Source organism: Natrix helvetica (assembly GCF_964273705.1).
Source record: "Natrix helvetica genome assembly, chromosome: 1".
Lineage (NCBI taxonomy): Eukaryota > Metazoa > Chordata > Lepidosauria > Squamata > Natricidae > Natrix > Natrix helvetica.
In genome coordinates, this window is record NC_138548.1 from 280,429,855 (window position 1) to 280,444,225 (window position 14,371).

Genomic DNA, 14,371 nt, shown 5'->3' on the forward strand with positions numbered 1-14,371 from the left:
TATATGATGGTAATCTGGATATAACTTTTGACAATGAAGATACTGAAGTGGTGGGTATCTTCTGCCTTTGACGATCAGCTATCAACAGCAAAGGAACCAACAATCAAGAAATATGACATAGACAAGGGTTTGATTCAGCACCAATGAAAGTCTGGGAAAAGCTATTCAGTTGCCAAAAATGTTATATGTACTCTAGGCTATAATCTACAAAAATCAGAATGACACCAGCATCATTTTTCCTGTGACAGTCTATGGAAAGAGGACAGAAAGATTATTCCTGTTTTTTGAACTTTGGCATTACAGAAACGTTTAAATTTTGATACTAGAGAAAACTCCTGAGAGTACCATGGAGAGCTAAGAAAACAAATGAATCCATTATTATTTAATCCAATTTGTGATTAGAGCTTTCCCCCCTCCCTTCAATTCCTATGAAAATACTATTAAAATATCACATCTTCTTAATGTTTCAGTTACATCTTCCGTATCCCAATAAATCTTCTTTTCATCCTTTTTCTCCTATCCTTTCAGCTTCTTGGTGATTCTCAAAATCTGCTTTAAAGGGTCCTCAATTCAACAGAACAGTTTTAAAGAATGCAGGCTCACTCTTTTCTAATAGCAGATACTGTTCCACCACTGGATGAACGCAGTTCTATTTCAGCCATTGTAAATTCAACCTAGGGAGGAGTATCATAAAACTTTCAGGTTATAATATTTTTTCATCACCATTCTTCTGAAATGCTGTAGTCACTTGGATGGTTTTCACTCTGAACAATTTAGTTTCCACATATACAATTTTGGTTTGGTTTGGTTTGGTCTGGTTTGGTTACAAAACCAAATATACAAGACATAAAGAGTTCATTATTTTCTACATTGACAATAGATTACTTATTTGCCTTTAATTAGTAACATGCTAGAGTGACTTCTGGAACCTGTGGTTCTTATTGTACTGTCCCTTTAAGCTTTGTGACTATGAGGTCACTTTGTGCTTTGAAGGCACTTTTGCAGGGAAGAGCAACAGAGACTGGAATCGAGTTGGTTGAGCTCTGAGCTTGTTGAAAGTTGTCAAAGAAACCACTGCTCTGCAGTCATAATAGGATAAAAAAACAGATTTAAAAGAGGCACATTGAGACTCTCTTCTGTTGCTTGCCCGGTGCTGAAGGAGATGAATGTAACCGCATCACCCAAGACTAAAACTGAACAGGACTGCTTAAGATATGGTAAAACGGGCAGCTTTCAGTTGGATGATTTTATAGCTGGATGGGTAGGAGGTAAGTGATTCATGTGGGAATAATGTGAAAAATACAACAAAGGAGCATTAAAAAGGGGCACAGATTTAGTTGGACGTTGAACAATTCTGAATGTAACATTTTGCACACATAGAGTTCAGTGTATTTCTCAGCCATTTGTATGGTTCCGTGAGTATAATTTACCCAATTACCAAAGAAAACATCTTCTGAATTAAGCAGTAATTGCTTGTTATGAACATTCAGTCCTATGATCTTTCAAAGGTACTAGATCCATAAATCACAGTTGGTTCAGGAGAGGAAAACACAAGCAGGATTAAGTTTAATGGAAAATTACTCCGGTTCCTTCCCCATTTCACTCATGCCTCTAATAAAGATTCAATAAATATCTCCTAATTAATTGAACTATGGAGTCAGATCCTGATGTTTAGACAGCTGGTCTAATATTGGCCAGTCAGAAACCTCCGTACAGCCACTCCTTTCATTAACTGTTGGTTTGACTAGAGATCAAGATAAGAAAATGTGGAAAAATACCAACATTGTCTATCAATTTCACTGCTGGTCCCCAACCTATTGACAATCTAATGCTGTTATGGATTCAAATACTCTAAACTCCATAACTCCTGGAGAATGGCAACAGAGAGATCACTTGGCAATCACAATTCATCTTCTGTAGTTCAGGTCTGTGTTGAAGGAAGCATTACAAGCCACTTATATACTCATGATATGATCTCCCAGCCATATACTCATCTATTATGAAGTACATTCCTTCAGAGTTAAGGTTATAAATGCAACTAGCAAGTGGCAAATATTGTATAGGAGGCGATAGTTCCTAAATTCCCAAATGATATCATGGTTATTACATAACTGAAGATAAGTTGTATATGTACAAATGATACAGCAGGTCTGAAGTCACAAAAGGCTTTGGGGGTGAAGACAGCATCTGTCCAAAGATCTAAGTATGGCAGATGCAATGGTTCTACTTCATTCCTGTGCTTTTCAAAATGCACAAGGATTCTGGCATTTCCATTACAATCCATCCTTACCCCTTCCAAATTTTGCTCTTTTATTTCCTCTTCTTGCTAGAATAGATTCTGCATCCTGTGTTTGTAACTTTTTGATCTTAACATATAATATACTCAGAGTATTAATAGGACAGAATTCAAAAAGTAATACTACAAGATAGCATGCCATGATTAAGGCATTTTCGGTTTGGAAATCCGTCCTGTAAAGATGTGTCACCCATGATACATGGTAAGATTATATCTCAGGTGATTCTGACAAGTTTAGCTAGTTTACAGTCAATTTTTAATTCCTTCCCTTTATAATTTTAGTTTAGTGTCAATATATGAACTTTTCCAAACAAATTAGTCTATTTGCAACACTAGATTCCATGGGGAATGTGAAGTTGTACTCCTCCACTTTCATATTAATGTCTTCAATTTCATATTAAAAAAAATAATTTAATATTCCACGGTGGTGCGGGTTGAGAAATATGACACACTCCTAAATTGTAATTTGGAAATCACTTCTATTTTTCAGTTATACACATCCTTTTCTGTTATCAGTGATTCAGGGGAGATTTTTGTGTAATTAGATCCATACACATATGGAACAATTAAAGGTAATTTGCAGAATGCTAAAATGGGGCAGCATCCATAGAAGACTTTTTGGAAAATCCCATTATTTCCCTGGGATGGTCAAAATGCCAGTACTCATGGTGTCTAAATGTGAATTAAAATTCCCATTTATTATATTTAGAAATAGGAGGTATGGGTAACTTTGTGGCCAATCCTTGCATTTAGGACCTTTACAAATTGGTAAAGCAAAGGAAAGCTAAAGTAAGATCATAAATACAGTTGCAGTTTCATTTAGTGACTGATTTGGTAAAGAACTGAGTTGCCATTTGTAGTCACTAAACAAGGACTACCTTCAATGTTAAGTTAAAATTATCTATTACTAACTATACATCTTGTTGAGATATAGCAGCCTTTTATAACATCTGCTTTTCTGTTATTTAGGCTTGATTTTAATATTATGGTCTAGTGATTCCATTTTTTTTCAGAGCTTCTATTTTCTAGGGATTTAACTATGCTAATTTTAGTCTTGACTATCTACTATGTTTTCTGAATATCTGCATATGTCTTCTCTTCAACTCAGAATTATACATTGGCACCATCCATGGGGTATATTGAGTTATATATTGTGTTTCAATGGTCTATATATAAAAAAGTAGAGTTGCACATGCTGACATGATAAATAAGTTCCTGCATAGATTCCATTACTTGATGAACTTACTACCTTAATAAAATAACTCTGGAGGGAGAGACAGTTATTAACACATGTGCTTGAATAAAGTTTATATATATAAAAATATATGGCCATGTTCATTTGATTCTCTTAATCTTTTCACCTGGGAATTATTGTATCTTGTTCAACATGCTTGGTGGTTATCCTTATTACTGGTAATAATAATTTTCCAGTAATAGTAATAATAATTTACCTGTAATGTACTGGTAATAGTAATTTACGCTCTTTATCTATAAAGTCTGACATTAAGAGCTTGTCAGTGCAATTTAAATAATCAATGCAAGACTCATAGTTGGCTTGTGGCTTCATGATAGCAAGCAGTATACCTCATTATTTTATAGTCCCGGTAAAACAATTTTTTTTTAAATTGCCAGTTGCCTTTGGTTGCAATTTGTGTAGAGTTTCTAGCAGAAATTGTCAGAATATGCTTAGTTTGACTGCAGTCAGTATAGAAGATAATTGGGAGAGAAATATGGAGGGTGATAGTCTTAGCAAGTGAAAAATTACTATTTTTTCTGTTTCTTCTATTAATTAAGTGGATGCCCCATATACGCCCATAAGTATGGAAAGTAGGGATTCAAAGGGTCTTTTGCTTTTGGGAGGGAGAAGAAAATAATCTTTGCATTTTCAAATTCAGGTTATATTGCACACAGCAGTCTCGACTGCTCCTGATCTGTATTCATGCTGGTTTAACTTTAAGCTGCTTTAAGACAATACTGTCTACTCTGAGATACTTTGTCAACATTCTTGCAGGGCAATCAGCACAGACAGCAGCTTACCATGCCCTTTCATTAGACCAAGAGTCTCCAAACCTGGTGACTTTAAGACTTGTGGACTTCAACTCCCAGAATTCCTCAGCTAGTCTTAAAGTTTCCAAGTTCGGAGATCCCACAGTGTTAAAATACATATACATACAGGCATAATAACCAGTCTTGTATTAGACCCTGCTTATCTGGGTGTTGAAATTATAGTTGGGTTTATCCTTGTGTTATGAAGTTAAGCAGTTTTCATTGTGTCTTTTGATTGCTAGTTGATGTGCATTGATGTACTCTGCTTGTCTTCTGCCTGTCTGTCCTACACAGTGGTTGTTAAAATTCTTATATTTTATGTGGTACATGACTCCTGTTTTTATTTCTTGGACTACTAGATCTTCTGATTTACTTAATATGTTTTGTAGGGTATTAATTGGATTATGTGCTAAAATGATGCTTTGTGGTTGTATAATCTATTGATAATTTCTAAGATGTTTTAAAGGTATAGCAATGTTACCTTTTTCATAGCTCCTATTAGTTGTGCTATAGTGGGTTGAGTGATCAGGCACTTTCTGATAAAGTTGGGTGCTGCCCATTTTGTTGGAAGATATTGTATGGGTGGCCTGTTTCCTTTTCTGATATTCTGTATTGTTGCTAGAGAAATCCTAGAAGCTCAGCATTCAGACAAATCAGTTACCAAGCAGAGATTATCCAGATAAACAATCAAGGAAAACACAATATTCTAATCAATGAATCATCACCACCAATGCTGGCTAGGCAACTTACTGTATAGAAATAGAAAGCAAGTCCTATATACACAAGCACTGATGATGTTACCTAGTTGACTAATGAAACATCTGCAACCAAAGAACCTGTCAATCTAGAAAGGTCACATTTCTTAATATCCGATGACTCCTTGGACAATAATACTGTCAAGCTGTAAAAGGCTGTGGAATGAATGCTTTGGAAAATGTAAATGACCTATTTCCTTTCCAGTACAGATAGCAACAGTTATACGATCAGTCATTAACAGCAAATGTCATTTACTCATATAGCCAGAAATAAACCTCTTCTTTACAGAATATACTTTATGATAGAAAATAAGCCCTCCCCAAAATAATGCAACACAGCAGCAGCCATGAGGTGACCATGCTTGCTGCCTCCTGCACCTCAAAAATAATAAGATCTCCCCAAAAATAAGGGCAAGTACTTATTTCAGGGGTCAAAAGAAAATAAGACCCTGTCTTATTTTGGGGGAAACTAAGTGTGTGTGTGTGTGTGTGTGTGCGCGCACACACACACACAGAACCATAGAGACAACATAAAAAGAAGAAACCAGCTCACAAGTTTCCTAAGAACAGGTCTTAAAAGCCACATGTCGTCCCCCCCCCCCCCACAATAGCAACTTTTCTTTCTTTCATATTTCTTAGAACTTAGGCGGAACCTACTGCTTGGGGGCTGCCTTGCAGTGGCTCCTATGTGCTTCTCTACTGGCCATCTATAGTTCCAATTGTTTCATCGGTCACATAGTTCTGACAGTGGGAGCCGAACAAGGAAGAATTGGGATTGTTATGGCAACACAAATGCTGGGAGTGAATAGAAAAAAATTCTTTTGTTGTTTTTCCCCCCATGAAACTCTATAATTATTATTTTCAATTTCAGGAGCTGCAGGTGTTATTGTGGGACATCCTTTGGATACAGTAAAGGTTAGTGTATGTATGCATGTAATTGATGTAATTCTTGCACATGTAAAGAAAAACCATTTAGCATGAGGAAGAATTGAGATATTTTCTCTGGAAGGGTATATTTTGTGTGATTAACACCACCCATAAAAATTCTGTCCTGGTTTAATTACAGAGCACATTCATAAAGCTCACACGTAGTATGTGATTGTGCACATTAATACTTTTAGATGGATTGGGGGAATCTGATACTAAAGCAAAAAATTAGGATTATTAAGAAAAGTACTGGCAATGCAGAATGCAGTTAAGTCCAGAGTGATCTTGCATACGTTTGAGTAAATTAAAAGGCCTTTATTTTCCCCCTTTCTGCCAAAGGGATTAAGTTTATGTTACATTGAAACTGGGATTTTTATTTGGAAGCTTATTCCTTTTGGGAGGTTATTGTAATTATGTCAAACTTTTTTTTTACACTGGTAGTTATAATTTAAATATCCCCATGAAGAAGTTGACTTCTGAATAAGTATGTTCCATCAGAGTTCAGGTTCTTGATTTAGCACCCGATCACCAGCCGTTTATTTGGATGTATTATGATACAACTGAAGAATCACTTTGGTGCGTTTGGATGCGATTAGAAGGAAACTTTTATTAATGTGGGAATAAGTCCTGAGATTGTAACAAGCAGTTTATTTTCTTCATTCATGGCCTCATACACTTCGTGGTGCGCATTGATGCAATATGTAACAATTACTAGGTTCCCATGAATAGGATTGGGGTTCTGTATGCTTGGAGGATTTTAAAGACAAAAGTGCCAAAGTACAGTGTTTGGTTGAATGCTCCCCTTTCCTGTAATAACTGTGCCAAAGAACTAATCACATTTGTGTATTTACAATTTGCTGTGCTGTCCGTGAATTTGTCTGGAAGTGAGGTCTGAAGGAATATGTGCTTTCCAGTTCTGCCAAATGGATGGCTTTACTGTCATTGCTGGTAGTGCGTGCTAGGAGTCAACAATAGACCTTGTGGGAACATTTTTGCTACGTTTCCTACTTTTGCTTGGGCACAGCCAAGAAACAAGCCACACATCGTTCAATACAACTGTCAAGCTGGCCCCTTCTTTACTATTGGATGTTGATGCAGCTTGGGAATGGCAACTAGGCAGCTTTGTCCCATTTCCAAATCAGCAAGGGAAAGGGAAAGATCTTAAATGGTGAATGAAGAAGCGGAGTCATAGAGCAATTCAGTACTTACTGATTAAGTAGCAAAGGTGCATCCTGAGGAATAAGGGAAAGAGAGCGGAGAGCTGTGCTGAATAGCTCAGTGTATTTGAATGTGGATTATGTCCTAGTACAGCAAGTCTCTTCAAATCAACAAATAAGGCATAGAGATCATGCTCGAAGTGAGTACTTTGACTCTTTGCAGAAAACTTTGGGCCCAGTTAGAAACATGCCAGGTTTCAATAAACAAGAGAATAACACGATGGTCAGGGAATAAGGAGGATTTGGAAAGCAGGTTAAGTATAACCTGGATTATAACATGACTACACTGGATTGGTTTGGAAGGGGGGGATGAGAGTGAGTGGGGCGTTCCGGTTTCACAATTATTGTGCTGTTGATCTGAGGAATAACAAACCTGCTTCCTAAAAAATGTACTGCTTTTTTTTGGCATAGACCTCAGTGCAGTAGTTAATGTTTACATTTCTTGTAGGTCATCTGTGAATACCCTACACAAACATTCTGTGAGGGATTCCTCTCCCACATAAAAAAAAAAAAAAGAGGTGGTGGAAGTGATGGCAATAAGTTTACTTTTTCCAATATTGTGTCATTGCAAAAGCAGCCGTGTGCAAATAACATTGATCACTAATTAGTTGAGTTAGTGCCAGTATTTGTCTAGCCTGAACCTAGACCACCCACTCTGAGGAGCGAAGCCCCTTGGCGCTGTTTCTCCCCCTTTGTTGCTGAGGTTTCCTGGCTGCTTCTCTCTTTCAGATATCTGGACAGCAAGAAAGGCATAGCCCACATACATTCTCCTTTATAATGCAAGATGAGGGTTCAGGGATAGGGCAACAAACTGAGCGAAAACAAAAGGAGACAAGTTTGCTTCGTAGCTCTTCAATATCTCAAACTGATTTGGCTGCTTAGTACATTTTCCTTATCACTACTGGCCTCCTGCTAATGAGACTTATTAGTGGATTTTCTCTTCATAGATACATTGTGGTATTTCTTGATAAGGTCCAGGGAGACATTTATATGTCTAAAACAACCTTTTATCCTGCATGCCTGCCTGCCTATCTATCTCCCCCCCCCCCCCACGGAATTCATTTATTTTATATTAAATTTGCTTATCAGCACAGCTATCTAGGTCCAAAACACTGTATGTATTTGGATTAGTATGGTGATACACCTCAGTATAGATATTGCAAAACCAATGAAATGCACATCTGTTAGGTCAGTGATGGCTAATCTTTTTATCGTCATGTGCCAAAAGCGTGTGTGCATGAACCTATAATGCAATGCATGTACAACCCCCTCACACCCTGCACATGTGCACACTTCCCCTGTGATCCCATGTATGCATGACCCTATGTTCCCGCCCATGCATGCATGTGTGACCCCACACATGTGCATGACCCCCCCGCATGTGCATGCATTTCCCGCATGCACCCAGCACATGCGTGGCAGAGACCCGAAAACCAGCAGGAGACGCGGACACATAGGCGGTGGACCTGAGCTGGGGCAACGGCTCACGTGCTTGCAGAGAGGGCTCTGCGTGCCACCTGTAGCACGTGTGCCATAGGTTCGCCATCAGGGTGCTAGATTAATCCTCCCAACTATGGAGGCTATGTGGCAATTTTGTATCTATCACAGTGATACAGTGGTCTATATGTAAAAAGGGGGGGGGGATAGAAGTTTACAGGCTTTGCCATGACTGCTAGTGAAGTGATTTTGCTGAGAAAACGATTCTTCTTTTCTTTCCCACAATTTATCCCAGGAGTCTAAAATACATAGGCCTCCTTTTTATCCTCACAATAATTCTCTAAGATAAATTAGGCTGAGAATTGGTGATGAGCCCAAACTCACCAAAAGAGTTTTATGGCTGAATAGGAACTTGAACTGGGTCTCCTATTCTAAATCAAACTTTTCTAAAATAGCCAATTTTGCACTCATTGAAAGGATCGGCCTTAACTTGCAATTATTAGACATCCAGAATAAGGAACTTGTTTTCAGAGCGTCCCAGGATAAATGATTCTTGACTACAGAGGTCGGGGAGACATTCTGATAATGAAACGCCTGTCTAACCCTTCCAGGCTCAATTTCAGACAATATTATTGTGAACTGCCCCTAACCACTGCAGAAACTGGGATGCTTAAGAGAGAAACACTTAGATGCCAGCCAATCTTCTCTTCAGTAAGAAAAAAGAAACAAAACATTCTGGCAGTATTCTGCTTGCTGAGTGGCATTTCTTCATCCTCTGTGCTGTAATCATTGCTGATATGTCTGGAGTATTTTCTTTCAAACCTATGCCCCATGGGAAGCTGGGACTTGGAGAGCCAGATTCTCAAATGATGAGAGCACAATCATTATCATTATTGTTATTCTGTATATGACAAAAGAAATAGGGGAGATATGCATATGCAAGAATGTCAGCCGTGGCAAATAATCTGGCAGGTCTCATTTGCATTCTATTTGCAAATCTGATAGGGCTCATTGCATTCTGTTGTTGAGTTGAAATATCAGTCTGCAAGAGCTTCAAGATTTTTACGTGATTCTTGCGTTTAAGACTTGTTATTTACAGCTGCACTATAACTTTATACCTTATTGATCATGTAACACAGGGATGTCAGACTTGATCTCATTGAGGGCCACATCAATGTTGTGTTTGACCTTGGGGGGGGGAGTGTGCATAGGCAGGGTGGGTGTGTCCAGCTTGACATCACTCGTGTCATGGGTGCCTGTGGTGCTTCAAGCTCTGTGCCAACGAAAACAGGCTCCCGAGCTCCATTTTTGGCTGTGACAACTTCCTGCAACCTTCTGCCAGCGAAAATGAAACTTGGGAGGGCTGCAAACTCCATTTTCACTGGCAGACTGGTGATTTGCAATTTCTACGGTTGTCCCATGGGCCAGATCTAAGCACTCTGTGGGCCATATTCGGCTCACGGGCCTTGAGTTTGACACGCCTGATCTAACACAATAGATTTACTCCCACCATTTATGTTAACTTTATAAGCTTCCACCTGACACCGTTTTCATTTTTCCAGCCCTCGCTAACTCTGTTTTCATTTTTACCAATTCATTTTTAAATAAGACTGTACTAATAATAAATACATTTCTTTGTGTTACAAATAAAAGCAAACATGGTATTCAAGCATATTATCAATTCAAGCTATGAGGAAGGGCATACTAAAGCAATAATGTAATAATGGGAGATGAATTTCTCATAACCACTTTACTTGTATTTCTTTTGATAATGTATCCCACTCAGCATTTGATCCTTATCTTTTTCTTTTGTATGAGGGCATATATTATTTTTCTGCCCAAGTAAGGCAATTATTCATGTTCACTTTTGGAATGAGCTGTTCACAAAGGTTTTCTATTCTTCCTTTCAAACCATGAATCAATACATTAAACAGCACTCATTTTGGCACATGGCTTTGGCGTGCCTCCTTTGTTAGAGCTCTTGGCCATGAGCAAAACTCAATGGCAGAACATAAGATTTGCCTACAAAAAGTTGCAGGTTCAGTCTCAGATTATGGCTGGGTAATACTCATAGCTAGAGGTCCCCTGCTAGTTACTATAAAAAGTAGCAAGTTGGAAAAACAGCGATCTGGTTCAATACAAATAATTTCCTATAGGGCCAATCATAATTTGCAGTTATGTAGTGGAGAATATATACTGTCTTTTTCGGAGTATAAGACACACCTTTTTCCCTGCAAAAAGAGGGTGAAAATCTGGGTGCGTCCTATACACTGAATACAGCATTTTTGGCCTACTGAAACCCCACCCTTTGCAAAAATGGACGTGCAGAGGATTTGGAAGCCATTTATACTTGTTTTTGCCCCCCCCAGCCCCCAGAAGCACTCTACCAACCCTCTGCATGTCTTTTGTTTGGCAAAAAAGGGCCTTTTGCTTGTTCCCCCCCCCAAATCCCAGAAGCACTCTACAAGCCTCCCAAAGCTCAGCATGCCCCCCCCATTTTTTTTGCAAAAAAATGAGGTGTGTAGAGGTTTGAGAGGCCTGCAGAGTGCAAAAACTTTTTTAAAAAATTTACCTCTTCAAAATCATGGTGTGTCTTATACTCCGGTGCGTCTTATAGTCTGAAAAATACGGTATATATTCTCCACTTTCCTTTATAGTATTCATACATACATACATATACTTACACATACACAAATGGTATCCAGACCTGTTTTTCCAACACAGAGATGACTACCTAGATAGTTTCAGACCATCAGGCGTTTTCAAGGAAGCTGTATCTGTAAATTGTAATTAAATGTAATTAATCTGTATATTCAATGCAGAAGGGTATCCATGGAGTTCCCAAACCCTATAATTCTACAAAATTCTACATCGCAAGAAGTGACATTGTTTTACTAAACAACTGCAAAGATAGTTACCAATCATAAGATGTGTTTAAAGATATTTAAGAAAGCTGAATAGATTATTCTGAATCAGAAGTGTGCATAAAGAATTTAGGAAGATGACAATTATAAATCAAACAAATTTGCATAATACTCAGAGTTCATGTTTTTCATTTGCATAGTATTCTGACAGTGAAGATTAAGCTATTATATACACTTTTTATCTTTGGCAGACACTTGATAGAATGCACGTTTTTCTTTCATTTCCTTGTTTTTTTCTCTTTTGGAACACAGCATAGATTGGAGTAAAATACAACTGTTCTTTGTTAAATGTGAGCTCTCGGTAATTGCATTTCATAATTGTATTTTTCTGTAGACTCGCTTACAAGCTGGGCAAGGCTATGGAAACACACTTAACTGTATCCGCACTATATACAAAAAGGAAGCTGTAAGTATGCTCTTGTGTCTGAAACATATCTATACAGAGAACAAGTGAAGTTTTTGATGTGCATTAATTTATAAGCATTGTCGCCAGACAAATAATATTCAAGATAATGAGATTCCTTGAAACCAGTATCACTTGTACAAATGTTTAATGCTGAGATTCCAAAACTGTTTGAATCTATGACAGGAATACAGTCATCTAAAAGATTCAGAGAAGGTTTCAACTAAAATTCTAGGTCATGGGTTAATACCATCTCCCTATATTAATAGAAGACATCACCTATTAATATTTTAATCAACAAATTCATGTACTGATAGCACATCAGTACTCTGACCACATAGCAAGAACACTCAAAATCAATTCTGATTTGCTATTTTGCTTGTATATTGTCTATCAAGTAAAACATTTATGGTCCTCAAAATCTTCAAAAAGTTTGATATAAGTAAATCAAATTAAAAATTCTGAAGAACTGAAAACAATTAAGTTTTTAAAAATATGATATTGACAGCTTCATTCTCCTAAAAAACCTTTCATAATTAACTTGGGACTTGAAAATACTGTGTTTCCCCGAAAATACGACATGTCCTGATAATAAGGCCTGCGGCACCTTCGAAATGCCAGGGAATGGGGTTCTGCACGGCTTGAGTACGCTCTGCCGGCAGCTCACCCACACCCATAGAGCGTATGCCCAGAGTGGCCACTGCTGGAAGACTCAGTTTGGAAGTCGCCGAAAAAGACATGCTGGGATGGCAGTGGCGGCAGCAGAGGTGCCCTGGCTCTGTAGGGAGAGCTTGGCCAGGACATCATGAGGCTGGGAGGTGCGTGAGAGAGAGCTGAATGGCAGTGGAGTCATTCACTGGCATTTCGAAGGTGCCAAGCCATGGGAGCGGGGCGGCGGCGAACAGGTGCTCATGCGGCTTGGCGATACTCTAGGTCAGTGAATGGCGCTGTGCCCGACTGGAAAGGGGGTTTGCTGGGCGGCTGCTCGTGAGCGTGGTTACTTCATGGCTCTTTTATTGCGCTGCTGTGACAGCGCAACACAGCCATTCACCCATGAGGCTGTGCCCGACTCTTTGGAAGCCCGCTCGCAAGAGAGCAGCCACCCGGCAACCCCAAAACAATAAACCCTCCCCTCATAATAAGGCCCAAGCCATATTTTGTAGGTAAAAAGAAAATAAGACCCTGTCTTGTTTTCCGGGAAAACATGGTATATATTGGGCACTTATACCACACCTTGTTTACATCTATTGGGATTTCTGAATGCCCAAAACACATGAAGGAGCGAAGTATAGTTTGCCTGTTTATTAATATTTTTAATATTTGCTTGTTCCCTGTTCTCTAGGAAACTCGTGTAGTTTTACAATATATTCTAATTCCATGAATATTGTATGTAATATAACCTGAGTAATCTATGATAGTATACAGTTACACACACACACACACACACACACACACACAGAGTGTTTTCTCAGCTCTCTTCTGACATTCCTACCCATGCAGTAAGTACTCTGGCATGCATTTTGCAGTGCAGGCTGTGGGTGTTTAGATGTAATCGAGGGAATATGATGTTTCCCCTTCACATGCCACTATTACTGGGTGCAAGCAGTCTTTCAGGTTTCAGATCCCTCCTGCTTTAGTTACAATAGTTTTGACCAAATCATGCAACTGAAACAGAAGCAAAATAGAATCCACTCAAAGATATTAATAATAACGGTGTATGTGGAGCAGTTGTGGTACAGTGATTAGAATGCAATACTGAGGCTAACCCTGTCTACAGCGTGGAGTTCAATCCTTATGGGTTTCAAGGTTGACTCATATTTCCATCTTTCCTTGGTTGGTAAAATGAGGACTCAGTTGTTGGAGGCAATATGCTGACTCTGCTTAGGGAGGGCTGTAGAGTACCATGGAGCAGTATAAATCTAAGTGCTATTGCTAAGTGATATGTGTCTGTGGAATAATGTCACATGTGGAAAGCCCCTATCTTTTCCTCACTATTGAGTAACTAGAATTTTAGAACAAGAAGCATAAACTATCGTAGAGCTGAAGAGCATCCCAAACTATTCTCCTGATAGTGAGCATCCCCTCACTATTTTCTGAGGCAGTCTGCTCTACCATAAACAGTTGACAGTGTTAGAAACATTATTTCTAAACTTAAGCTGAATTGCCCTTTCTTGACATTTGAAAGTCGGGGGCAGCAAATAAATTCATTCCATCATCCATGATTTCTTGCTTCAGATATGAAGATACCTATCTTAGCAATCCTTAACAATCTCTTGAATATAAAAAACACAATCAAGCTTCCCGCATAATGTAAACTCAACACACTGTAGTTCAATAGTTAAATATACAAACTTATCCTCTTATCG

At 38.5% G+C, this 14,371-nt stretch overlaps 1 protein-coding gene and 1 long non-coding RNA gene across 3 annotated transcripts in view; one reads left to right on the plus strand and one right to left on the minus strand.

The window, feature by feature from the left end:
* The first annotated feature begins 936 nt into the window (after window positions 1-936).
* Window positions 937-14,371, plus strand: part of SLC25A48 (solute carrier family 25 member 48) — a 32,252-nt gene continuing 18,817 nt past the window's right edge. Inside the window, exons 1-3 of the mRNA XM_081939121.1 lie at window positions 937-1,268; window positions 5,969-6,012; window positions 11,937-12,008. Of these exons, the coding sequence (XP_081795247.1) occupies window positions 1,163-1,268; window positions 5,969-6,012; window positions 11,937-12,008 (222 nt within the window). The 5' untranslated portion in view covers window positions 937-1,162. The remainder of the gene's footprint in view (window positions 1,269-5,968; window positions 6,013-11,936; window positions 12,009-14,371) is intronic.
* Window positions 7,933-14,371, minus strand: part of LOC309385056 — a 34,072-nt gene continuing 27,633 nt past the window's right edge. For both annotated transcript variants that reach the window (XR_014174152.1, XR_014174153.1), the window contains 2 exons: window positions 11,363-11,455; window positions 7,933-8,052 (listed from right to left, as the gene is read on the minus strand). This is a non-coding gene — a long non-coding RNA (uncharacterized lncRNA). The remainder of the gene's footprint in view (window positions 8,053-11,362; window positions 11,456-14,371) is intronic.